Source organism: Hyperoodon ampullatus (assembly GCF_949752795.1).
Source record: "Hyperoodon ampullatus genome assembly, chromosome: 2".
NCBI lineage: Eukaryota > Metazoa > Chordata > Mammalia > Artiodactyla > Ziphiidae > Hyperoodon > Hyperoodon ampullatus.
The window spans coordinates 97,345,674-97,369,727 of record NC_136915.1 but is presented as its reverse complement, the minus strand read 5'-3'; the positions used below and the strand labels follow the sequence as shown (position 1 = coordinate 97,369,727).

General features: G+C 61.5%; 1 protein-coding gene across 1 annotated transcript; it reads right to left on the bottom strand.

Moving 5' to 3' along the window:
• Positions 1 to 133: 133 nt before the first annotated feature.
• Positions 134 to 23,206, bottom strand: CELSR2 (cadherin EGF LAG seven-pass G-type receptor 2; the record flags this gene model as incomplete). Its single annotated transcript, XM_079696984.1, has 34 exons — positions 134 to 161; positions 462 to 696; positions 836 to 1,006; positions 1,145 to 1,336; positions 1,449 to 1,537; positions 1,768 to 1,895; positions 2,491 to 2,613; positions 2,725 to 2,851; positions 2,940 to 3,019; positions 3,163 to 3,275; positions 3,597 to 3,771; positions 4,090 to 4,290; positions 4,405 to 4,531; positions 4,631 to 4,798; positions 4,962 to 5,142; positions 5,228 to 5,356; positions 5,454 to 5,637; positions 6,121 to 6,330; positions 6,567 to 6,661; positions 7,381 to 7,482; positions 7,661 to 7,844; positions 8,271 to 8,391; positions 8,564 to 8,705; positions 8,947 to 9,121; positions 9,211 to 9,498; positions 9,764 to 9,930; positions 10,293 to 10,418; positions 10,584 to 10,747; positions 11,136 to 11,293; positions 11,687 to 11,775; positions 11,951 to 12,066; positions 12,474 to 12,696; positions 14,857 to 15,504; positions 19,912 to 23,206. 34 exons carry the CDS (start codon positions 23,204 to 23,206, stop codon positions 134 to 136), a joined length of 8,754 nt encoding a protein of 2,917 aa, XP_079553110.1.
• Between the last annotated feature and the right edge of the window lie 848 nt (positions 23,207 to 24,054).

Sequence of the window (24,054 nt, the reverse complement as noted above, 5' to 3'; positions counted from 1 at the left end):
TTTCCTCGCTGCTGCAGGCAGGCAGGCAGGCAGGGGGAGCAGGGGCGGGATAAAGCACAAGACAGGAGTGGGGGCATGAGTGCAGCTGGGGAACGTAAGGGAGCCTCAGGGTGTAGGAACCACCGGCCCAGGGTTAATGCAGGAAGTTAAAGAAGAGAAATCTGGAGAGGCAGGAAAGGAAAGTGACAGAAAAGGCAGACAGAGGGTTAGTTATTCGGAGCAGAGGAGACAGTGAGCAGCTTTCACCAGAAGAAGGAAACAGAGAAGCAACCCCAGCTCCCCACCCTCCCTCACTCTGCCCGATGCTGGGCTGGGCTGACCCCACAGGGCACCATGTTTGTGGGCATGTGGCCTGAAGGGACCTGGGCCACACTCCACTGCCCACCAGAGTGGCCTGGGGAGGCCTGGAGGCGGGGCCTCTGCGGGGCTGCACCCTGTCCCGCCCACCCAGCCACACTCACTCGGAGCCTGACGAGTCCTCATCCACCGTGCCTGCCTTGATGCTCATGGCGATGGGCATGACCCCATTCAGCTGCTCCTGGAGGCTCTGCCGGGGTGGAGGGCGGGGAGGGGGCCCACCCCGGCTGCCCTCGCTGGCTGAGGAGCCCCGGGAAGACCCTGTGCCCTGCTCCAGGGGTAGCCGTAAGAGGCTGCTCTTCTCACTGATGGTGGGCAGACACTTCTTCTTGAGGATGCCTGTGGGCCGGAGGGCGGGTGCCATGAGGAGCAGGTGGAAGGAGCATGGGGCTGCCCTCGAGAGCCCCACCAGCCACAGGCCAGCGTGAGGAGTGAGGTCGCTGATGGGGGAGCATGCAGCTGAGCATACCCCGCTCACCTTTGTGAGGTTGGGCAGAAGGGCCTGGAAGGGGACCCAGGGACCCCTCCCGAGGCAGGGCATCTCCATTCTCCCGCGGCCGCTCCTCAGAGGCCCCATTGCCACCACTGTCCTTTGCTGCGATCCCAAAGTCTCCTGGCCAGGGGACCTTCCCGGGCCCCAGGCCCCCATCTGGTGGAGAAAGGAAGTAGATGAGGCCCAGAGACGGCAGACAGCTAGGAGAGTCACCGCCCTGGTCTTGCTTCCCAGGAATCCCAGCCCCTCTGCCCTCCCACTGCCCCCAAAGGCCACAACCCTGTGCTGACCCACCCTTGGGGGTACTGTGCAGGGGCAGTCTCTCCGCCCCAGGCCCCAGCAGGCTGTCCCAGCCCGGCTCTCCAGAGAAGGTGGCCTCCGCCTCTTCCTCCTCTTCCTCCTCGCTATCTGATGAGTGGGTAGAGGCATAGGAGCCACTCTGGTCATCTTCCAGGGACAGGTCACTGTCGGAGTCTGTGTCTGGATCTAGGAAGTTGGGGAGAGATCACAGGCAGCCCATCCGCCACTGCCCACCCTCAACAAAAGTTAGGCAGCTGCGCCTCCACCACCACTGGCCGTCAGGAGGTTCCGTCCTCACCGTGCTGCTGGTCTTGACCTTCCAGGAATAGGCCACCGGGGTTCCCCAGGCCAGGGGGCCCTTGGCCAGGGTTCAGTGTGGACTCCTCCCTAAGAAAACAAGACATGCTGGAGGCATCAGCCTGGCCCCTCGCCCGGTGTCCCATTCTCTTCTCTGTTCTGGATTTTCCAGTTCCTGCCCCATGTTCCTCACTGCTTCCACTTCACGCTGCCACCGTGTCAGCCGTGGTGTGTGCTGCCCAACTCCTAGCAGCCCGGCCTGCGTCTAGCATGCCCGGTGCTCTTCTCCCCTCCCCAGCTGTCCCATCACCAGAGCTCACCTTAGCAAGAAGGGGATGTAGCTGGGCTGACTCTTGCCCGAGCGGCTGGCGCTGTGCAGAGAGCCTGCTGAGTCTCCATAGGGCTGGTAGAGCCTTCCATCTGCATAGGGGCTGGGGCAGTTGTAGGACTAGGCAGGGAGGAGAGAGGTCAGTACATGGGGGAGCCGGAAGGGGTGGCCCCAGGAAAGTGGAGGGGCCGAGGGAGCTTGCCCTAAGTTCTCCCCCCCAACACATGCCCAGGACTGAAGAGAGAGGCCCCACATGTTTGCTGCCCCCATTTCAGGGCCTAGTAGTGTTGTAGCTCTGCCATAGCTGTGCCAGTTCTACGCACCCTAAGTACCCCGGACTCGGCTGTATAAGGGTCTGCTGGCAAAAGATGGCACCAGGAATTATCTCCCGAGAGCATTCTGGGAGGCACAGAAGATTTACCAAGATGCACAAGGGATTCTCAGGTGTGGGGCATTTATGACCTGATTACCTGTCTTGGCCACTCCCTCATCTGTTCTAAGCTCCGCTCCCATCCCTCCCAAGTCCAAAATCCCCTCCCCGACCCCAGGCCCCTTCTTCCCAGGCCACACATACCATTTCACCACCCCTTCCTCCTTCCAGGAAAGGATGTAAGGATGGAGAAAAAGTGGGACAAAAGCACAGCCTTTGTCCCTCCTGCCTCTTCCCTCTCAACTCCCCATGACCCCTTCACCTCCCTGACCCTGGCTCCCTCACCGAGGTCAGAGTGGACTTGGTGGTCAGAGCAGGGTCAGGGCTGGGCTTGCGGCTGCAGGCAAACTTGAGTGCTTTCCGGACCTCCTTGCTAAGCACCACATAGGAGAGGAAGATGAAGGGGCCCTGACAGGCAAGAAGCAGCAAGTGTCTAAGTGCTTATTAAGGCACCTCGTACCCAAGCTTCCCGCCTACAATTCCACCGGCCTCCCACAGGGCATGGGTCGGACCAGGTACCTGGATGCAATTGGAAGCAGCAAAGAGGTAGTGGAAGAGGAGGGTGTCACTGTTGACAGAGAGCAGTGCCAGTAGCCACGTGGCGCTCAGCAGCAGGAGGACAGCGAAGGAGGGCCGCAGGCCCGAGCTGGGGAGGGGGTGGGCTATGAGTCTGGCCGTGAGGCCTCCCATGCCGATGCCCGTCCACTGCCAAGGCACCCACACCCCATACTCACACAGGGCCTTTCTTCTCAAAGCCCTGCCGCTGGGCAGCACAGGATGCCCGGGCCGCCAGGATGTACAGGAAGACACTCATCTAGCAGGGGAGGGGGACGTGTGAGGGGGACCATCAGGGGACAGACAGCTTCCACCCCACCCTATGGAGGCCTCAGCAATTCCTAAAGGGGATCCTGAGGTCACACTCAGCCTGCTTGCCCCCAGCCGCTTTCCAGCACTTACCGAGACAGCAAAGGCCACGGGGCCAGCGAAACTCCAGATGAGCGTATCGTAGATGGAGAGCCAGCAGAAGTCAGGGTTCCCATAGCCCTCCGGGTCCAGGCCCACGGCTAGACCTGGTGACAGCAGCGGGGAAGGGGTGATCAGGGACTTGGAAATCAGTCAGGCGGTCAAGTGGGCTCCTAGGGCCAGGTGCAGGGGATGAGGGCTTCTGCCCACCATCTGACCATGCCGTCCTCTCCAGGATGGGGGACCCTGTCCCTGAGTGGGGGTGTCAATAGCTGAGTTAAACCAGAGGGATACTTGTGGAGAACCTGGCCCGGGCATAGGGATGTGGGCCTCTGGGCCTGGGATGGGAGTGGGAGAAGGTGGCGTGAAGATGGACGTAGGCCCTAGGGATGTAGAACCTCAAGGCCCGGGATCGGGGGTGGGGGTACCTGTGATGAAGGCGGGCACACCCCAGCCTAGCATGTAGTAGAAGCGCATGGGGCCGGCATTGACGTCGCGCACCTCAGTGAGCGCCCGGTACAGGTGCAAGGCCTCCAGCAGAGCCCAGGAAAAGGTGCAGAGGTACAGGAAGTGCAGCAGGATGGCGATGACTGTGCAGGCAAACTGAGGGCCCAGGCCGCGCCCAGTCAGTGACCAAGGCACACCCAGAGTGTGGGTCCTGCTCTCGCCAGACAGGGGAGGAGAGCCTGGGTGTTGGGAGGTGCTTCAGGGGGAGTCTGGGCCAGAGGAAGGTACCTCTCGGGTGCTGGTGAAGTAAGGGGGAGCTAGAGAGGAGGAAACTGGGGGCCAGGCACTAGGCTGGCTCTTTATCAGTCACTACTGCAGGAGCAGGGATTGAGGGGGCCGCTGGGGAGGATGCATAAGGGAGCCTGTGAGGGCTGGGCACTGGGGAAGGTTTCTGCGTGAGGAGGAACATCTTACAGGGAGGTCAGCCTGGTTGATTCCCAGGAGGAAGACCAGCTGAGCTAGGCCCAGGGCGGCAGTCAGGTTCCGTTGGATGCCGTGCTGGTTGGAGCGCAGGGCACGCAGAATAGTGAGGAAGAGGAAAGTGAGCAGTAGGGCAGCCGAGGTGACCCCTAGGGCCACATAGGTCAGCGTCTTCAGTGGCAGGATCTCCCCATTCTGCAGGGTGGGTGGCAGAGAGCCAGAGGGATTAGGAAGGGCGGGGCCTGAGCACCTAGTCCAGTGCCCTTGGCTCCCACCCCCAGCTCTGCAGCTACCCCTGGTGGGGCCAACCTCCCGCCTGGACACGTCCATGAGCACAGCGAAGCTCGTCATGTGGTTGCACTGGCAGCTGACGTGGCTCTCGTTGCGGAAGACGACTTCGCAGCCTCGGGCTGACCAGCCACCTGTGCCACTGACCCTGCGTGAGGGAGGCAGGGTCAGGAGACAAGAAGGGTGGGGTGCCCAGGGGCCTGAGCTCTCCGCCCAAAGCCTTGGGGGCAGGGCAGTGCAGGCTCACAGGATCGAATGGTTCCAGAAGACACAGATGGGCTTCGTCCGCTCCTCCGTCTCCAGCAGCCGGAACTGCACGGTGACTGGCTTGTCCAGAGCACGGGGCAGAAGCTCCTCGTCGTCATGGACGCTGATGCTCACCACGGGCGTGTTGATGACAGGGCGTTTGGGAACTCTGGCACGGGGCAGGCGGGCACACAGTCACCACGGTAGTTGCGCGACTGGAGGACGCCCCTAATCACTCTGAGATGCCCCCAACCCCTGGCCCCTCTCTGTGCCTCACCCACCCGACCTGCCCCCCCGCCCCCACTCCACTCCTCGTCTCCCCAGCCGCTCACCTCAGGCTGCGCTTGTCTGGGTCGTAGTTATGGGGCAGCAGCCCAGCCAGGGTGCGGTAGATGATGACACTGGCCACCGCCTCACCCTGACTCAGCTCCGGGTGCCGCCGCTGACGCCGTGCCAGCTCCTCTGGCTCCTGGGCCTCTCCAGGGCCCGCGGGCCTGACCACGGGGGGCGTTTCTGGGATGGGGACACTGTCCACTCAGCTGGGTCCTGAGCAGATGCCCCGGCCTGGCCCCTGACCCACCCCTTGGCCCCCACTGACCTCTGAAGACGGACTCAGGCAGGATGACCGTTGTCTCAAGGTCCGGGGGCCGCTCCCCTCTCAGCGCCTCGTAGCGGGGCAGCTTGGCCCCAGCGAAGTTCCCCTTGTCCAAGCGAACTACAGAGATGACTAGGGAGAGGTCACAGGTCAGACCCCTGGTGAGGTGGGCACGGCCGCCCTTACCAGAGACTCTCCCTGAACCCTCCCACCCTGGCAGCAGCCTCACCAATGTTGGGCGTGACGATGGTGAAGGGGCTTAGGTAGGTGTGCCGCATGTTCTGGGCCAGGGCACTGGCGTAGGCCTCATAGTGCTGGAGCAGCCAGGCGGTACCACCCTCCGTCTGCTGGATCAGCTCCCAGTGCCGCTTGTTGGCTGCATCCAGGAGGGCACTGCCCACCTGCAGCAGATTCTGGGGGAGGGCACGGTCACGGTGGGCTGTGCCTGCAGCCTCCCTCCTCGTCCCCACCACCAGGCCCCAGCCTGTACCTAGACCAGCCCTGGCTCGCCCCCCCCACCATGCCCCTCCCTCTAATCCAATCCTTCCTCCTCAGTCTCTAAGAGTTTCCCACACAGATGTTATTAGATGCTGGTTCCTCCCTGTCCTGGCACGACGGGCAGGGCCTCTCCTCCAAGAAGCCTGATCAGACCAGGCCCCAGTACAAACGTTATTTTCTACGGGCGCCTTGCTATGAGAAGGGTTAGGAAGAGGTGCTCTAAATTACCCATATGCTGGGCCATGGCTCAGGGGGTCTCATGGGGGCCTCATGCTGGCTGGGAGCTCCCCAAAGGCAGGGGTGGGGAGTGCCCCCCACTTTGCCCCAGGTGGCCAGGAGCAGGCTCACTCACCGTGACCTCCACCCACCCAGCCATTCCTGCCCCCTCCAAGCCCCACCTCGGTGAAGTGCACATCCTGTGTTGCGGACAGCCCAAAGCCTCGCTGGGTGCTCTCGTGGGCCAGGAGCCGCGTGGCCAGCTGGTAGGCCACCTTGACGTCACTGCCGAAGTAGCCAGCCGTGTGTTGGGTAGCGTTACGCAGAAGCAGGGCCAGCCGCTGGGAGCGCCCCGAGTCCAGGCCTGACTCGTTTCGCTGCAGCCGCTCAGCCTGGGACCAAGATAGGCTGGGGGGTCAGCACAGGAGTGAGGTACCCAGAGAGTAGAACTGGAACTCTAGAGCAAAAGGACTCAGGAAAGGGGAGAAATGGCCTCCAGGTGGGGGCCCTGGGAGACAGGAGCTGGAATTCCAGAGTCCCCTTTCTCAAAGCTGGGGAGGCGGGCAGGTCATACTGGGCCAGGGCAGGGGGCGGGGGTAAGGAGGTGGGGATGAGAAGTTCTACTTACAAAGCCCTTCAGCTCTGAGAAGGCGACTGACGTGCAGTTGAAGAGGTTTGGGGGGAGCCACCCTCTGTGCTCGTCACAGTGGCGCACAGCAGTCCCTGGGGGAAGGCAGCCAGGAGGGCAGGCCTCAGGGAGAGACACAGGAGGCTGCCGAGACCTGGCTGAGTTCTGCTGGGGGCCAGCCCCTCATGGACCAGAGGCAGGAGACAACCAAACAAGGGCCCTGCCGTCTCCCTGTGAAAACAGGGAGACGCGTGTGGAGAACACCAGAGCCAAAACCTCTGTAGGATCAGCCCAAAAAAGGGCTACAGGAGCATGGGGCACGTGGTCCCCTCAAGCCCCCAGACGTGGCTGTCCCCCTCCAGCCACCACCTTGAGCTCTCTGCCGCTCACTCTCTACTTCTGAACTCTGCTCACCGTCAATCCAAGGACCAGCGCCAGCCCCCATCCTGCGGCTGGGTCCCCTGGGACAGCACCTCACCTCCCCTACTCCTAGTGGCGTAACTCCAGCACCAGGTGGTGAGCTGAGGACAGGAACCCTGTGTGACTCATCTTTGAATCTCTAGCACCCAGCCCTGTGCCATGCACACTGCAGGTTTTTTAGCACTTTTGTTATGAGTCCAAGATATAGGCACCTTTCATTTAGGCAACCTTGGGAGCAGGGGAACGGTGAGCCAAGGAAGCATGGGATATGGAGTCCCCAGGACCTGGAGGCTGAAAGTGGGGTCCTATGATCAGTAGCCAGGGCCTCCCCACCCTCACCCCACTGATGAAAGGCCAAGTCCTCAGTCTCACATTCTGGGCCTCCAGCACCTACCAAAGGAGCCTTTGGGGCAGGGGGCAGCAGCAGGCAGCCCGAAGCGGGTACGGGGCCACCAGATCCCAGCCTCGATGGCCCGTGGGCAGCTGTCATAATTCACTGCAGGGAAGCACACACCGTCACTCAGGAGCAACTGTCCCCCTACAGCTCTGGCCAGGCTCCCCAGCCCTCCCTGTGCAGCCTCAGGCCTGCAACCAGCCCCTGCTCCTGGCCTCCCTGGGACACCAGGGCCTGGCACACAGCAGGGGGGGCCACCCATCTACCACAAGAGCCCCACCTTCACAGCCGTTGGTGGTGACCTCAGCAAAAGGGTTGTCACAGCAATCACACTGGCGCCCAATGACACCTGGCTTGCATGGACACTGGCCATCCTCAGGGTCACAGACTCGGGACAGAGAGCCCGTGGGGTAGCAGTCACACAGCAGGCAGGCGGGGCTGCCAGGGGGCCGGTAGTGGTTCTCCTGGGAGGGGAGAGGGAGGATGGGGTCACTGGCTCGGGCTCTCTTCCCTGGATGCTCATGGATCCTTCACTGTGGCCCCTCTGGAGAGAGGCTCCCTGACCTCAGGTCCCCACCAAGAATGGTACATTCAAAATATGTAACAACTGGTAATGTTTTGGAGTTTAATCCATCAGTGAGACACCAATCAGAACAGGCTGCAAACAACCAGTATAGCTGACCCAGAGCTCACTGGTTAAGTACAGGTCCTGGACGCCCCACGCCCCAGACACACGAGGACAAACAGCCGCTTGCCCACCCTAGTGGAGCAAAGGCGCATAAGCCCTCAGCTCTCTGCAGAGTCTTCCTTCATTGTCCCCCCCAAGGGCCCAGGAGGTACAGAACAGAGGCCAAGGCAGCCGCTATGGAGGCCTAGGTCGGGGCTGTCACCTTGCAGTGGCACTCGCCGCTTGTCTTGTTGCAATCTGGATCAAAGCCTTTGCTGACGTCACAGTTGCATGGGCCACATGTGGGGTGTCCCCACCAGCCTCGGGGGCAAGGCTGGTCAATCCTGCGGAGAGGGACCAGGCAGGAATGGGCTCCCTCTGCCACCCGTCTGGCATAGCCATGTGTGGCCCTTCTGAGCCTGGCTGTGGCTCAGCCAGGTTCTCAGTGCTCTGAGGGACACATCAGACACAGGCAGTGCCACTGGGACCTGCTGCTGCCTGCAATGGTCCACTTACCTGGTCTCACAGTATGGCCCAAGGTAATTTGGGGGACACTCGCAGATATAGCCATGGGGGTCACTGGGCTTTCGGGTACACACGGACTGATGCTCACATGGGTTCAGGTCACACACGTTAGTACAGTTGTCACCATAGTAACCTGGGACCAGAAGGACAGGAGAGGCTCAATCCCCACCTTCCCCTGGCACTTTCTTCAAACCTGCCTTCATCCATCTCTTTCTATTCTGAGCAGCTATACCAGCTGGCTCTGGCTTTGTAGTGCAGGAGGAGAGGCTCAGAGAGGTGATGTGACTAGCCCCAGGTCACATGGCAGAGCCAGAGTGAACCGTCGCCGCCCCGCACTTGCTAACCTGCCCCATTTCCCTGGATCCCTGACATACCTGGATCGCAGCTGCAGGAATAGCTGTCCCAGTCGTCACTGCAATAGCTGTTGGCAGGACATGGGTTCGAGTCACAGGGGTCTGGCAGGCTACAGCCTGGCTCCACATTGATGCTTTCCCCACGGCTGGGGTCCAGACTGCTAACACCCTCGGGCGTCTCGCTTACCCGAACACCCTGGGAGGGACAAGGTAGTGTTGGCCCTTTGTGGAGCGGGCCTCCAGCCTCCAGCTGTTGGAGATGAGAAGGCAGGGCAGGAGGCTTACCTGCAAACAGCCCTGGAAGCCGCGGGCCACACCACTGGCCGGCCCAGGCACTCCCCCGACGGTAATGTTGCTCAGGTGTAGCCCATGCAGCCGGGGACCCAGGTTGCCCTCTGCCCGCTGCTGCCCATAGTCGAAGGACAGGATGGCATGGCCGGGGTCCCCACTGGCTCCCAGTGCCAGCTGTGCATGGTGCCAGTCACCATCATTGGCCCGGCCTGGCTCCAGCTGGAGAGACGAGGCCTGGAGTCCAGTGCCCTCCACGCTCAGCACCACGTGGCCCTCCTGAAGCTGGCACCAGAAGAAAAGAGGGTCAGCAGACCGCCTTAATGGGCTCTTCTTCCAGCCCACTGTCCTCCTTCCTGGACCACCAAACCCATCCTGCTGCCCAGCTGAGGCCAGAGAGGAAAAGGTATTATTTCCCTTGGGCCCAAGAGATGGCAGCAGTGATCCACCAAACGAACCTAGCTGTCTTTCTTTCCAGGGAAAGGCCCCACCCAGCCATCTCTGACCAACCCTGGCCAGGGCCCGCCTGCCCCACCCCTCTCTGCATCACCTGCAGGGTGATGGTGCTGCGTCCCCTGGTGACAGCCTGCAGCAGGACGCCGTCGGCCTGGCGTGTGCGGAACATGAGGCTGAGGTGCCAGGGCTGAGAGATGGGCAGTGAGAGGCCATGCCAGGCCACCAGGCTGCTGCCCAGGAAGCGCTGCGGGTTGGCCATTTCTGGGGAGACAGATAAAGGCAGACTCTGAGAGGCGGAGCGCCCAAGTGCCCCAGGGGGTTTGATGCTCAGCAGAGGCGGCTCCCTGGGAGGCAGGGCACTGGCCCTCCTAGTGCCCCCTCTCCACGGCAGCCCCGCCCCCCAGAGCAATCACCTGCCCTGGGCCGGCACCACACTGTGCCCAGGCCTGCCTCTGACTGGGCCCTTTGTCTCCCGTGCTACCCTCTCAGGGCTCTGCCCAGACACGCTTTTCTACCCACAGCCCAGCTCAGCCGGGCCCTGCCCAGTGCCTGCCCGGACCCTGCCAGTGTTCCCAGCACTGCTGACAGCTCCCAGGCCCCGACCTCTGAGGGCTGCCCCCTACCCTGGGCACAGCTCTTGCCCCCGAAGCCCAGAGGGCACTCGCAGCTGAAGGCATCCCACTGGTTCACACAGGTGCCCCCATTGTGGCAAGTGTTGCTGTCACACACGTTCTTCTTGGCAGGGCAGCCTGGAGTGGAGAGAAGGGCGCTCAGGTGGAGGCTCCCAACAGAAAACCTGTGGCAGTGGCTGGAGGGGCCTCCGAGACCCGCCATGTGCAGGGGTCCCCACAGCAGGCACACCCCTCCTCTGTGCGTAGGGCCCATGGCCTCAACCCCTACCCCAGCTCCCATACCGGGCACGGTGCCGTTGTTGGCAATGAAGTCGGCCATGTCGACATGGCGGCTGTCCACCTGCAGGTTCCTCATGCAGCCCACGAAGTGCCGGGTTCGGACAGGGAAGCTCTCAGGCAGGTCAGGCACCCCGCCCAGCAGCAGGGGCCCTGTCAGGTCCAGAGACCTGGGGGAGCGAAAATGGCTGTGACACGAGGGAGAGTGGGGTTCTTCCGGCTCTTCCTCCTCACTGAGCCCTGCCGCCAGGCCAGGAGCCCAAGGGGCCCTGCAGAGCAGCCAGGGGAAGGGGAGCCTCAACCCGGAGCTGCTCTCATCTGATACCCACCCCTCCCCAGACCGCTGCACGAGGCCCAGCTCTAGTCCCCCAATCTTGCCCGCTCCCGCCTCCCACCCCAGCCCCCGCAGAGGGCTGAGCAGGGGCAGAGGGAAGCAAGGCGAGGGAAGACCCCCGTCTGAACTGGTCCACATTTCAGGGCCCCCAAAGGCCCCCCTACAACCCTCCCTCCCTGACCGGCCCACACCTCACCGCAGCCCCAGCCCTCTCGCCTGCTTACTTCTTGCTGCCACCCTGGGTGCCCTGGGCAGCGCAGGAGTAGTTGCCCAGCACAGCTCCGAAGCGCAGGGCCACCCCTGAGTCACAGCCATCCACGGTCACCACAGCCACCTTCTGCTCGGATGGGCCCTGCGGGAGCCCTGTCTGACCCAACAGTGGCTGTGGACAGGGGAGGGCAGAGATGGGAAAGAGTGGGCAAGAGCCACTCAGGTCATGGGCCAGGCACTAACTCACCCCCTGTGTGTACACACACACCCACATATACGTGTGTGTGTACACAAACACACATGCACACTGATGTGTGCTCACATGACTTACGCACCTTACCTTCCTCAACGTCTACTCAAGTTTCTGCCTACTAGAACAGGAAGCATCTACACCACCCAGCGGAATGGGAGTGCCCAGCAAGGTGGCAAGTTCCACCCCTCCCTTCCCCCCTTTCAGCCAGAAGTGCCATGACCAGCCCCTGGGGAGGCAGTGCCAGCCAGGTCTAGGTGAGCACCTGAGCCAAGGACAGAACCCTCCAGCTCCTTGACCGCCTCCCACACCCACCTTATTGTAGTACTTCAGCTGCACTGTGTGCCACTGGCCGTCACTGACCCCTCCGGGCACGAACGGGGACACGGTGGTGGTCGACTCCCCTGGGGAAAGGACCCAGGTGAGCTGGGACACCAGATGAGGGCTGGGAATGGGGAGGGGATGCTCACGGTTGGGCTGGGCCCACATCTGGCTGGGAGAGTGTGTGACTTGGGGTCAAGGGCCGAGAGACACGGGGCCTCTAGGAGATGGGCAAGGACATGGGGCAGGCGGGATCACCTGCAGAGAAGGTGAGCTGGACCTGCTCCTGGATCACCTCGAGGGCCACAAAGTCATGCTTCTCGTTGAAGCGCCCATTGTACAACAGCAGCCCATCACGCTCCTTGGTGGCAAACCTGAGTAGGAGTGGGCAAAGGGGGCACGCAATGGGGCACCCACCTGGATGCCAGCACCCCAGCCGCCTAACCAGCCCTGATCCTACTCAGGACTCTCCAGAGGGCTGACTCCTTGGCCGAGGCTATAGGCCATGTGGCTAGAGTGTGGAAGATGAGCCCAAACCAGGACCAGAAGCAGAACCTTGGCATCCTAGCTCCCACCCTTGAGGGTGGGGTGGGAGGAGCGTAGACGGCCCTGGTGGGTGAAGGAGGCCTGCTGGCCAACTGCACAGTTAATTCCAAGTGCAGACCTGGCTCTGCCAACAACCTCTTCTGGGCACATTTGCTGCCTGACTTCCCACCTCATCCGCAGAACAGGAGGCACCAGACTCCCCCCCGGCCCCTACCCCCAGCACCCAGGAACTCACGAGAGGGCCAGGGTGAAGTGGAAGCGCTGGCGCAGGCCCCGGAAGGTGATGAAGGAGCGGGCGGGGAAGCTGCGCGTGGTCACCTGGCAGAAGGGCTTCTCAAAGTCTCCAGATGGGCAGTCGCACTTGAAGCCGCCCACCAGCAGGTTGACACAGGTGCCCCCATTCTTGCAGACACCCGGGGTGCAACGGCCTGAGCGGGCACTCACCTCACAGTGCTCACCTGGGCAAGAGGTAAGGCAGGTGAGCACCAAGTGCCTGGGGAACTGGGACTCCTCTGCATCCAGTGATCCCTTCGTGGTCTCCTGTAACCCCCATAATATCCCCAAACTCTCCCAGGCATCCACACTTCCTCTCATGTGCAAACTCAGCCATTCTGTGCTGTGCGTGGCGCACTGGGCTGTTCTGACCACAATCCCATATACGGCTGTCCTGCGAGTTCCTTGAGGCTCCCAGTCCCTTCCATACCCCTGTTTGGACCTCGAGAGCACAGGCCCACGAGGTCCCTGATTATAAGGGCCATGTCCTAGCGGCCTTTGGTGTCAGGGCTACCAAGCAAGCTTAGGGGTGATCTGGCCCCTTCAGGGGTGAATGCGCATGGAGGGAAGGGCCTGCAGGACAGCATGACGGCTGGTGCCAACCCCTGCTTCCTCCCTCCCTCCCACTGGTGCTTTTGTCCCTGTCAGGCACCAAGATCAGTTTCCCTCCCTGGGGATAAGACCAGGCTTCCACTTGGATTTGTCGGAGTTATGGGATGGTGTGGGCAGGAAGCTGGGGACTTTCCAGAAATGGGGCAGGGAACTCCCACCCTGAGCCCTGGGGTCCAGACTGAGGACCTCTGTGCACTTGGGAGATGCTGAGAGAGTAGGGAACTGAGCCCTGGGGGCAGACCAGGATTCAATGGAGGAGATGAAAATTCCAACAATATCAGATGGAAAAATCCACCCTTTTCTCTCCCTCCCCATTCCCAGATTCTAGAGATAGGTTCTCAGCTCCAGTGCCTGGTGACAGGCTCTAGTTTCCATGGAAACTGTTGTTCGCCTACTCTAAGCACCCCCCTACCCCATCCTCCTGGACAAAGACTTCCCTCCCCTCCCCCAAGCCCACCCCTCTGCTCCCCACCCGCCCCTCCACCCACAGTAGCAGCTGAGAGGAGTCAAGTCTGGCAAGTTCTGGGCAGGAAGATGCAGCAGGGGTGGCAGTGGGGCTTGCCTACCACTGCTGGCAGAGCCAGTGGGCATAGCTCTGGAGGAGAGGGAGCAAGCCCTAAGGCATGTGGGAAGGAAGGGCCCAAGGAGGAGAGAAGGGGGTGTCCTGAGGAAAAACAGGAGCCTGAAGGGAGGGGTCAGGAGCACAAAGCAGAGGCAGTGAGCATCCCAGGGAGCGGCTTGGGACAGGATGTGTAAAGACCCCTGGAAACAGGCCAACAGGGAGACCTCTTGGTCAGGACCCTGTTTTACACACCTGGGCAAGGGTGGGGCTATTCTGTTCAGGGTCACACACAAGTGCGATAATCTGAAAACCACTATCCCCATACCCAAACCCTCCAGTTTCCCCAGCTCTTCTGTGCCTTACTCTCAATACCTAGGGAGAAAAGCACTTGCTGCAGCTCAGAAAGGTAACTCACTCAGCAGTGGGGAGAGATCAGGTACTAGGCCCAGCCTCATCTCTAATCCAGATGAGATCTGGAGCAAATCACCTGATCTCAGCGTTCCCTTAAATCACAGCCAACACCTCCTACAGGCCAGCTCTTTACCTGTATTAAATCAGTCCTCACAACCACCTTATCATGTGAATAGATTATCATCCACTTAAAAAATACTAAGGCGGGGCTTCCCTGGTGGCACAGTGGTTGAGAGTCCGCCTGCTGATGCGGGGGACATGGGTTCGTGCCCCGGTCCGGGAAGATCCCACATGCCGCGGAGCAGCTGGGCCCGTGAGCCATGGCCGCTGAGCCTACGCGTCCGGAGCCTGTGCTCCGGAGAGGCCACAACAGTGAGAGGCCCGCCTACCGCAAAAAAAAAAAAAAAAAAAACTAAGGCACAGAGACGTTAAGTAACTTGCCCAAGGTCACCCAGCTAGTATTGTCAACGCTGGGATACAAATGCAAGCAGCTTGGCTCTAGAACTAGAGCTGACCTCAGTTACACCACCTGGGGGTGGGGGGTGGGTAGGTGGCCGAGAAGAAGGGCTCCCCTCTCTGCCTTCCTCAATAGGTGGCGGTGAAAGAGCAAGTGGGACTTGTGAATGGCCAGCGTACCCTGTACCTTACTCTGGAAAAGAACGAGGCCACCCCTGTCCTTAGCCTGATTGTGCTGGCACCGCGGCATTAGCCCCCCCCCAGAGCCGCCCCCAGGGGTCCCGCTCCCTCGGTGAGGGCTCACCGGTGTAGCCATCGCGGCAGAGGCAGGTGTAGCCACCCTCACGGCTGCGGCAGCGGCCGTGGGAGCCGCAGGGCCGCGAGTAGCAGAGGTCCACCTCCGTCTCACAGTAGTCACCCGTGAAGCCAGGCGGGCAGCGGCAGCGCAGACCCCCGACTGGGTGAATGGGCCGGAAGAGCACGGAGGAGGAGGCGATGAAGGGCGCGGAGGAGTCGAAGCGCAGCACCGACACGCAGCGCATGTAGTTCTCGCAGGGCTCGCGCAGGCAGATGTTGTCGTCGAAGGGCAGCACGCGCTGCGCCGAGATGGCCGTGAGCAGACTGCGGTTGAGGTACAGGCGCTCCTGCAGGTCCTCAGAAGGCAGGAAAGGAGGCCCGCCCCCGGGCCCTGGCGGCTGGCCCACTGACAGGCTCACATTGAGGATGTGGCCGCCCGGGGCGTCGGTGTCCCGCTGCACGTTGAAGACCACCACGTGGTCTGGGGGTGTGGCCAGCGTGGCGGCCACGGCCTGGATGAAGAGACCCAGTAGGGGCGACAGGAAGCGCTCGGGTGACATGTCCTCCAGGCGCAGCGTGATGCTGTGCGTGAGCATCTCGTCGGTGATAATGGTGACGCGCAGTGCGCACTGAGCGGTCACACTGTGCACACCATCTGCGGAGAGGTGAGACGGTCAGCACCTGGGGAGGGCAGGGTTGCCAAGCCATAGACCTGGCCCCGGGCAGGAGCCGCCGGAGGAGGGAGTGAGTGCGGGCTGAAATGCCGCCTGCACACTCTTGCGTTGCCCAGTTGCCAAGAAAGGGTCCTCTTTTCTAATTGGCATAAAGGTGCCCTAGGAGGTATGTGTACCTCACCTGAGGGAGAGTCACTCCATGACCGCTCAGCCCGCATGGGCACTTAAGGGGATTGATTTTCAGAACTTCTCATTGCATACTTCCCAGAAACCCTCTGTTGTGAAGCACGGGCACATCTTTTAATATTTGTGCACCTTTCCCTGCCCAAGCCACGGGTCCTGCTCCCTTATAACAGACCAGGTGCCTTCCTGCACAAGAATCTTATTTTGCCTTTTTCTTACCTTCCTACAGGGCCCAGAGCACCATGAGAGACCCACAGATACAATCCTTCTGCCCCCCAGCCTCTGTTTCTCAACACTACCATAACTCGGACCCTGGCCATGTTCCCCCTCCCCCACTGCAGTAGAGAATGGAGGGTGAACTGGGTCAGTGGGCCACCCAGTCCCCCTCCCACTGAGCCCCATGGCTGCTTGGGCTCAGGCCCGCTATCCCCATGGCAACGCCCCACACAAAGCATTCTTCCCGCCCAACTCTCTGGGCTGCAGAGGGTAGCCTGGGGGGTCCCACCCCAGGAAATCCAGCTGAGCCACCTTATGGGTGGTAGTACCGCCCACTGGCCTGACGCTGTGGCGCTCTGGGGGTCAGAGATGGAAGGGCCTGGGCAGCTCTCCACCCTGAGCCCCAGACAAGAGCCCCACTGGGCTGAAGTCTCCTCCGGCCCCAGAGCCTCTGGCTACTCATCACCCACTTGGCTAACCGCATTATAGCCGAGTGCCTGCCACACCCCCAGGCCACACACTCACTTATAAACAGCTAAGTACTAACACTCTGGCGTCTCACTCCACCTACACACCCTAAGCCCCGAAATACCATACACACCTGAATGCACAAATACATGGCAATGGATTTTATTTAGCTCAGAATGAAAGCTGGAGGCCAAGGGGAGAGGGAAATGACTTGGCAGGGCTATAAAGGATATTCATCTTTTTTATTTACTACAATGTCCTACACATAGTAGGTGTTCAGTAAGATGTTCATGAGAATTTATTTGGTCTCCATAATGAAAAAATGGTCTTTAAAACACAGCAGGAGGGGCCCGGGTAGCTATTAAAAAGGACACCCTAGCAGGAATGGGACAGGAGCTGGTGTTTCTGGGGTGGGGTGGGAGTAGGAAAGGGATCTGGGAACAGATCCTGCTTCTGTGTCACAGCGACTTGAGGTGGCTGACTGCACCGGCGGCTGGGAAGGCTAAAGCCGGACACCCATCTCAGCCATGTCCTCGGCCCACTGCCCACCTGCTCTCCAGCCGCATTGCTTGAGAATGCAGGGCCCGCCTGCTCTCACCAGCAAGCCTGTTTGTCATCACTCACTTCTGCTCCTCCTTCTCTTGACTTGCTGCTACTGAACAAGCTGTTCCTTCCTACCTGGCCTATCCAGACACCAGCCCACGGCCCTCCTGGTTTTCTAACCCGCTCTAAACTCACCTTTTCCAGGAAGGCTGCCCAGATTTATGACCTCAGGCTCTACTTTTCTCCCTCTTTCAGACCCCCCTGCACTTAGTTATGGAGCTGGCACAGGGCTCTTGTGTACCTGGTGCCCAGTTATTCCTTGGTGGGATAATCCCTCCAGGCAGAATGCAGCCCAAGAGTCCACACAGAGTACTTCTAACTAATCAGGGAGGGGAGGGGGCCGTCAAGAGAAACCTCACCACCACTCAGCCCTGGGAACAAGCACTCCTCCCTACGTCCCTCCTCCGTCATCCCAGGCCCCGCCTGTGCCCCTTACCCAGTGTGTCTCTGTTGCTTCCCATCTGGTCCACCATCTGTGGCCACCTGCCCCCTCTGCTATTGTCCCCCATCCCAGCAGTCAACCTACTGCTCTCTGTTTCTTCTTTGTTCCTCTCTCCTGCCTTGACCTGGGTCACCCCTCAGGTGCAAAAGGCAACGGTGGAAACAGGGGTGGGGGGGTGCGTTACCTGAGCCATCCTCCTGGGAAGAAAAAGGTTGGGATGGGCCCTGACTCCAGGAAACCCCACCTGTGTCTAGAACCCAACCTGCCATACCTGGAAAAGTGCCAAGTCCCAGACCGTGGCAGAATCAGACTCCAAGCCCCTCTTCCCCTGGCAGATATGCCAGTGGGAGTTGTAGGCCTGGAGGGGGTCTGCCACTCTGGGGAATGACCAGGCCATGGACAGGAGCTCCTGTGTGTCCTAGCAGGGTAAGGAAGAGGCAAGGAGAATTCAGGCTTCAGGGGAGCCAACCGGCCCAAGCTGGGGCAGCTGCAGCCACAGGGAACAAGAGAGGGGGAAATCAGAGAGGCATAAACACAGAGACCAAAAAGGGGAAGACAAAGGCCCAGGAAAAGAGCCAGCAGTGGAGAAAGTGGGAAAGCAGGAGAGAGTCACACAGGAGATGGGGAGAGTGCAATGGAGGGGGCAGTGCAGAAGGGCCCCCAGGGGCAGAGGCGGGAAAGAAAGAAGAGACAAAGAACAAGAGAAGGAAAACAAAGGGGCAGTAGGAGTCAATCCCCCTCACCCCAGCCTCCCTGAACTTTGGGGTTGCCGTGGTGACTGCCTCCAAGGGTCAGGGCTGAGGGGAGAGGGTGGGGCTAGGGCTGGAGGGTCAGCCGAGGCCTCCCCCTCTATTCTAGGGGACCCGAGGTCTGGGGCTCTGCTCTGGTAGGAGCACGAAGGCTGGGTGGGGCCTCTGCCCATCCCACCATCACCTAGGGCGGACTGGGGATGGACAGGAGGGAGAGGCCCTTCCTCTCCACTCCCTCCCCCTGCCTCCCAGCACAGAGAAGGACGAGATAGGGGACCTCCAGCTCCCACTTACTCCTCCTGGGGAGGAACTGAGGCTTCAAGATGCACAGAGCCTTGTCCGTGACCTCTAAAAGCTCATGTGCCCTGGCTCTGATGTCCACCTGAGGAGTGGGGAGGGGAGTCATGTGTCCCCGGAAGAACCATGAGTGGAGGGGGGCGGAGCTGAAGCCACACCCTGTGTCTTGCACGCCTCTCACTCCCGTCCTGGCTCAGACTCCCCAGGGTGGAAGTAAGGCCCGGCAGGCTCTTCTCTTTCTCCCCTCCCTGATGTTTCTGGAGTGAGGGTACCCTGACCCACCCATCCCCAGGGCACAGCTAACAGTGAGCCCTCATGAGGGTCCCAGGCTTGGGGAAGGGGTTCAGCAACCTGGGGCTGGCCCCCTCCTTGCTGCTGCTGCTGCTGCTGCCCACTCCCTGTAGCTGACAGAAGAGACAGGATGTCGTCCCCACCCCAACTCTCCTCCCCCAGCCCTTCTGTCCAGGGAGTCCGCAGGCTGAGCGCTTGGCCAAGCAGCTGGAATGCCCGGCCTAGGTCCCGGCCAGGCTCCCATGCCCCAGGATTCTGTTCTCTTGCCACTGGCCCAGGAGGCTCTGCCCTCAGAGGCCGCCAGTGCCCTGGCTCATTGCGGTCCCCACACCCCATCCCCTGAGCCCAGGCTCTCACGGCCCGCAGGGAAGGTCTGGCGTCTAAGAACAGCCAGCCCGTGGGGCAGCAAGGGGGCCCCGAAGGCTGCAGCCTGCCCCGGGCTTGCAGCCCCTCCCCCAAGCAGGACCCCGAACCACAACCTCTTGACAGTGGGGTCTGTTTGGACAGAGACAATGAGCTGTGGCCTCACTTCCTGCGGGAGCTCTGAAGGGGGAGCCGGGCCGGGCTCTTTCTGCCTGGAGGGAAAAGAATGTCCTAGACAAAGTCCCCCTCAGCCGGTCTGCGGCTCAGCCGGGAGCCAGAAGGGGCCCGACTGCAGGGTCCTGACCCCGAAGTGGCAACCCTGTGCCCCACGGCTTCAGCTCTGTCAGAGGCTGTATGAGATCACAGGGAGACCCCGGTGGGCGGGCGTGAAGGAGCGCCGAGCCGCCGGCTCGCCTCTCCTGGCCACGGTCCTCTCCATGCCTCCCCCAGCTCTCCCGGACCCCAGTCCTCCACGCGCCTTTTTTCACAATTCTTGGCAGCCGTCACCAGGGCAGCCTCACAACACTTCCCCCACCACGTCACAGGCTGGTAGGCAAGGGGCGGCCAACCGACGCAGCCCAGACCAGCCTGGGGCAGTGGGCAGGGCCAGCACAGCTGCCAGCATTTCTAGGGCTCCTTCCCGAGCTGCTTCTCACCCCTCAATCGCCGGGCCAGTACCGGGGACAGAGGCGGGTCAGCAGTTCCACCTTGAATGGCTCTCCAGGCCCTCCCCCACGAGCCACCCCCATCCCCATGTCACCTGGGCCCTTCCTTACCTGACACCAGCACGCTCATGATGGCCTCCAGAGGTCGGTTGTTGTCCAGTGCCCGACTCAGCCTCAGCTCGCCCGTGGACGTGTTGAGCAGGACCAGGCTGAGTTCATTTCCCCGCTCGAAGCTGTAAGTCAGGCTGTCGGAGATGTCAGGGTCGTGGGCAGGCACCCGGCCGATGGCACCCCCGGGGAAGCTGCTCGAGCGGTTGGTGACATAGTTGTTGAAAAGGATCTCAAAGTTGCCCAGCACCGGTGGGTTGTCATTGCGGTCAAGCAGGCGGACGTGCACTGTAGCCCGGCTCACCAGGGGAGCCGACGTGGCCTGGATGACCAGGATGTATTCAGGCCGGTCCTCGTAGTCCAAGTCCACCAGAGCGGTCAGCTCCCCAGAGAAGATGTCCAGCTGGAAGACCTCAGGGATGTTGCCCTCCACGATCTGGTACATGATCTGGGCATTAGTGCCTTCGTCAGGGTCCGTGGCTGTGACCCGGGCCACAGCCAGCCCAATGGGGCTGTTCTCTTCAACAAACACATCAAACTCATCCTGCTCAAAGACAGGTGGATTGTCGTTCACATCCAACACAGTGACTGTCACGTCCATGGGCGTGCGAGCTGGAGGCATCCCCTTGTCCACTGCATATGCCCGCAAGGCGTACTGGGCCACATTTTCACGATCCAGCCTCCGCAGCGTTCGCACAATGCCTGACGTGGACTCTACAATAAAGTCACCATCTCCATCATCGCCTCCTTGGAAGGTGTAGAAGACCCTGCCGTTAAGGCCAGAATCACGGTCAGTGGCTGAGATCTGCAGGACACTGGTGAAGGGGGGCACATCCTCATAGACACTGCCCTGGTAGGAGTCCCGCAGAAACTGAGGGGCATTGTCATTCACGTCATTCACCAGGATCTCCAGGTAGGTGGTGTCAGACTTCTGGGGAATGCCATTGTCCCGGGCAGTGATAGCCAGGGTGTAGGACACCTGGTCCTCATAGTCCAGCTCGGCCTGGGTGGTGACAGCACCTGTGTCTGCATCGATGCGGAACTGGGGGATGCTGTCCTCCATAAAGTAGGTGATGCGGGCATTCTCGCCTGTGTCCTCATCTGTGGCACTGATCAGCACCACCGTGGTGCCTGCTGGCCGGTCCTCGTTAATATTCACCGTGTAGTGAGAGCTCTGAAATACGGGACGATGGGTGTTAGCGTCGGTGACGTTCACCACCACTTGTGCCGTGTCCTGTCGCGTGCCATCGGAGGCAGTAACAGCCAGCACGTACTGCCGCTCCAGTTTGTAGTCCAGCGGCAGGGCGAGGGACACCAGCCCCCCCCCACTCTGGCTGGTGATGGAGAAGCGGTTTCGGGTGTTGCCACTGGTGATCTGGTAAGTGATGACACTGTGGGCATCACGGTCCACGGCCGACACCGTCACCACGCTGGTGCCCACGGCCGCATCCTCATTGAGCCGCACCGTGTACTCTGGTTGGGTAAAGGTCGGGTTATTGTCATTGACATCCAGGATGGTCACGCTGACACTGGCCGAGGCAGTGAGTGCTGGGGTGCCATGGTCGCGGGCTTCTACTCCAAAGCTGTAGAAATCAACCTCTTCCCGGTCCAGCTCAGCAGCCACGGAGATCCAGCCTGTGCCATTGTTGATGGTGAAGGGGAAGTCATGCCCGACCCCCGCAAGGCGGTATTCCAGGCGGGCATTGTCACCAGCATCAGCATCGATGGCCTGGACATGGAGAACCAGGTAGCCTAAGGGGACACTCTCCAGGACAGTAGCCTGGAAGGGGGTGCTGACGAAGATGGGAGCATTGTCATTGATATCCAGGACCTGCACTGTCACCAAGCCGGAGACGTTGGAGAGAGGGGGTCGGCCGCCATCCTGTGCCCGAACCCGTAGGGTGTATTCCTTGGTCGTCTCATAGTCAAGAGGGCTCACCACGTCCAGAGCCCCAGTCTGGGCATCTAAGTAAAACTGTCCCCGAGCATTGCCACTCATGATGCTGTAATGCACCAGGGCATTGCTGCCCTTGTCTCTATCCGAGGCTGTGACCCGGAGTACCGGAGCTCCTGGGGTCACATCCTCCCGCACCTGGACCACATAGCGCTTCTCACTGAACTGGGGGGCATTGTCATTATCATCCTCCACGGACAGGAAAACAGCAGCTGTGGCACTCCGTGGACCGGGGTCCCGACCCTGATCACTTGCTTCCACTGTCAACTGGTAGGATTCCACCTCTTCCCGATCCACAGGGCCACGGGTTCGGATTACCCCGGAACGAGGGTCAATCTCAAAGACTTCAGAGGGGCTGCCCCCAGGCCCCTCCAGCAGGCGGTAAAGAATGTTGGCATTGGGAGGGGCGTCACCATCTGTGGCTCTGACGGTGAGCACCTCATAGCCCACCTCCAGGTTCTCCCTGAGGCTCTCCTTGTACTCCTGCTGCTCAAAAACAGGGTCGTGATCATTGGTATCAGTCACCAAGATGGTGAGCGTGGCCAGGGCACTGCGTCGGGGCATGCCGTGATCCTGCGCTGTGACTCTGAAGACATGGGTGCTCTTGGTCTCACGATCCAGCTCCTCGGCTGTGGTTACTGCACCAGTGATTGGGTCCAGGAAGAAGAAATGGTTGGAGCGGCTATCAAAGAGGGCATCCATAGTGTACTCAAGCCGACCTGCCTCACCCTCATCTGGGTCGATGGCCCGCAGAGATGCCACAGGGGTACCTGCTGGCTGGTTCTCGGGCACTGTGGCCTGGTAGCTGGGGGGCTGAAACTGGGGAGCTGTATTCACATTCCTCTTCCGACGTCCACCCATGGACGCTTCTGCTGAGCTTTCCCCTGCCCTGAACCCTGGGGTCTGCACCAGCTTACAGGACTGGCATCTCAGCCGTGGGGCCTTTAAGCACAGGTGCTCGTGGGGCAGGGCAAGCTTGCCCTGTGGGGAAAGGTGGCCTCCAATGCCCAGAAGACGACAGCTCCAGGGGCAGCCTTCGGGCGCTGGCGGCAAGGGGATGTGGGCCCCGGATTCTGGACACCAGACCCTCAGACCATCGTGGTGGGGCACCAGATGGCCAGTCAGTTCCGTCCCCGCATCCCTGCAGCGGCTGGTGTAGAGCCAGAGGTTCGAGGATGAGGCTGGACAGAGCCAGCCCACGGGAGCGCAGGCCCCCGAGGAACCGCGTCCCCCAGGCCCCAGGGAACGACAGGGCCCCACTTGGTCTCCCAGTAGTGGCGGCAGCAGCAGCAGTAGCAGCGGCAGCGGTGTTGGAAGTGGGGCGCGGGCCGCCGGGCTCCGCATCTCTCCCTCTTCCCGGCCGGCCGGGTCAACGGCGGCGGCGGCTCCTCCTCCCGCTCCTGCCCGCCCCGCCGCGCCTCATGCCCAGGCCAGGGCGCCAGTCCCCGGGGGCCTGCTCCTTGATGCCTCACCGGAGCCCCGGCTCCCACCGTTCCCTGAGCCGGGCCCGCGCCCCGGTCACACCGACCACCACGGGCTGGCGCCGCGCCTCCACTGGCACACCCGGCTCTCGCCACCTGCGCCCGCGGACCCCGCGCGCCCTTGGCCCTGCCGGCCCCCAGATCCTCCGAGTGTTCCTCGCTCCCGCGGGATAGCCCACCTGCTCCCGCGGAGCTGCGCACCCGGACCCCGGCCCGGCCCCGGCCGCCCCCGACGGCCCCGCGCCGCCCGCTCGTGCCCCGCGTCCCCGCCGCCGCTGCTGCTGCTGTCGCCGCGGCCCCGGGCCCAGCCCCACGCTCCCTCGCCTCCCAGGCAGGCGGGCTAGCTCTGCAGAGCGGCGGCAGCGGCGGCGGCGGCGGCAGCAGCAGCGGCGGCTCATTACCATAGACCTGCTCGCGCCGCCGCCGCCTTAAAGTGGCGACGCCAGCCGCGCCGAAGGAGGTGGGCCCCACCCAGCGCCGTCCTCCGCACCAGTGCTGTAGAATTCAAGCAGTCCAGAGCCCCTTCCCCCACCCCAATCCCACCCCAGGCCTGCCCCTGGGCCGATGCCAGATTCCTACAACAGTCTAGAGAGGAATTAACGATCAGAAGCCAGAGAGCAAATGATAATAATGGTGGCAGTACCCTAAGTATGTTTAGAGGTTTTCAAAACCTTCTGAAGGGCTCTGAGAGGCCAAGTGACCACCTCACAC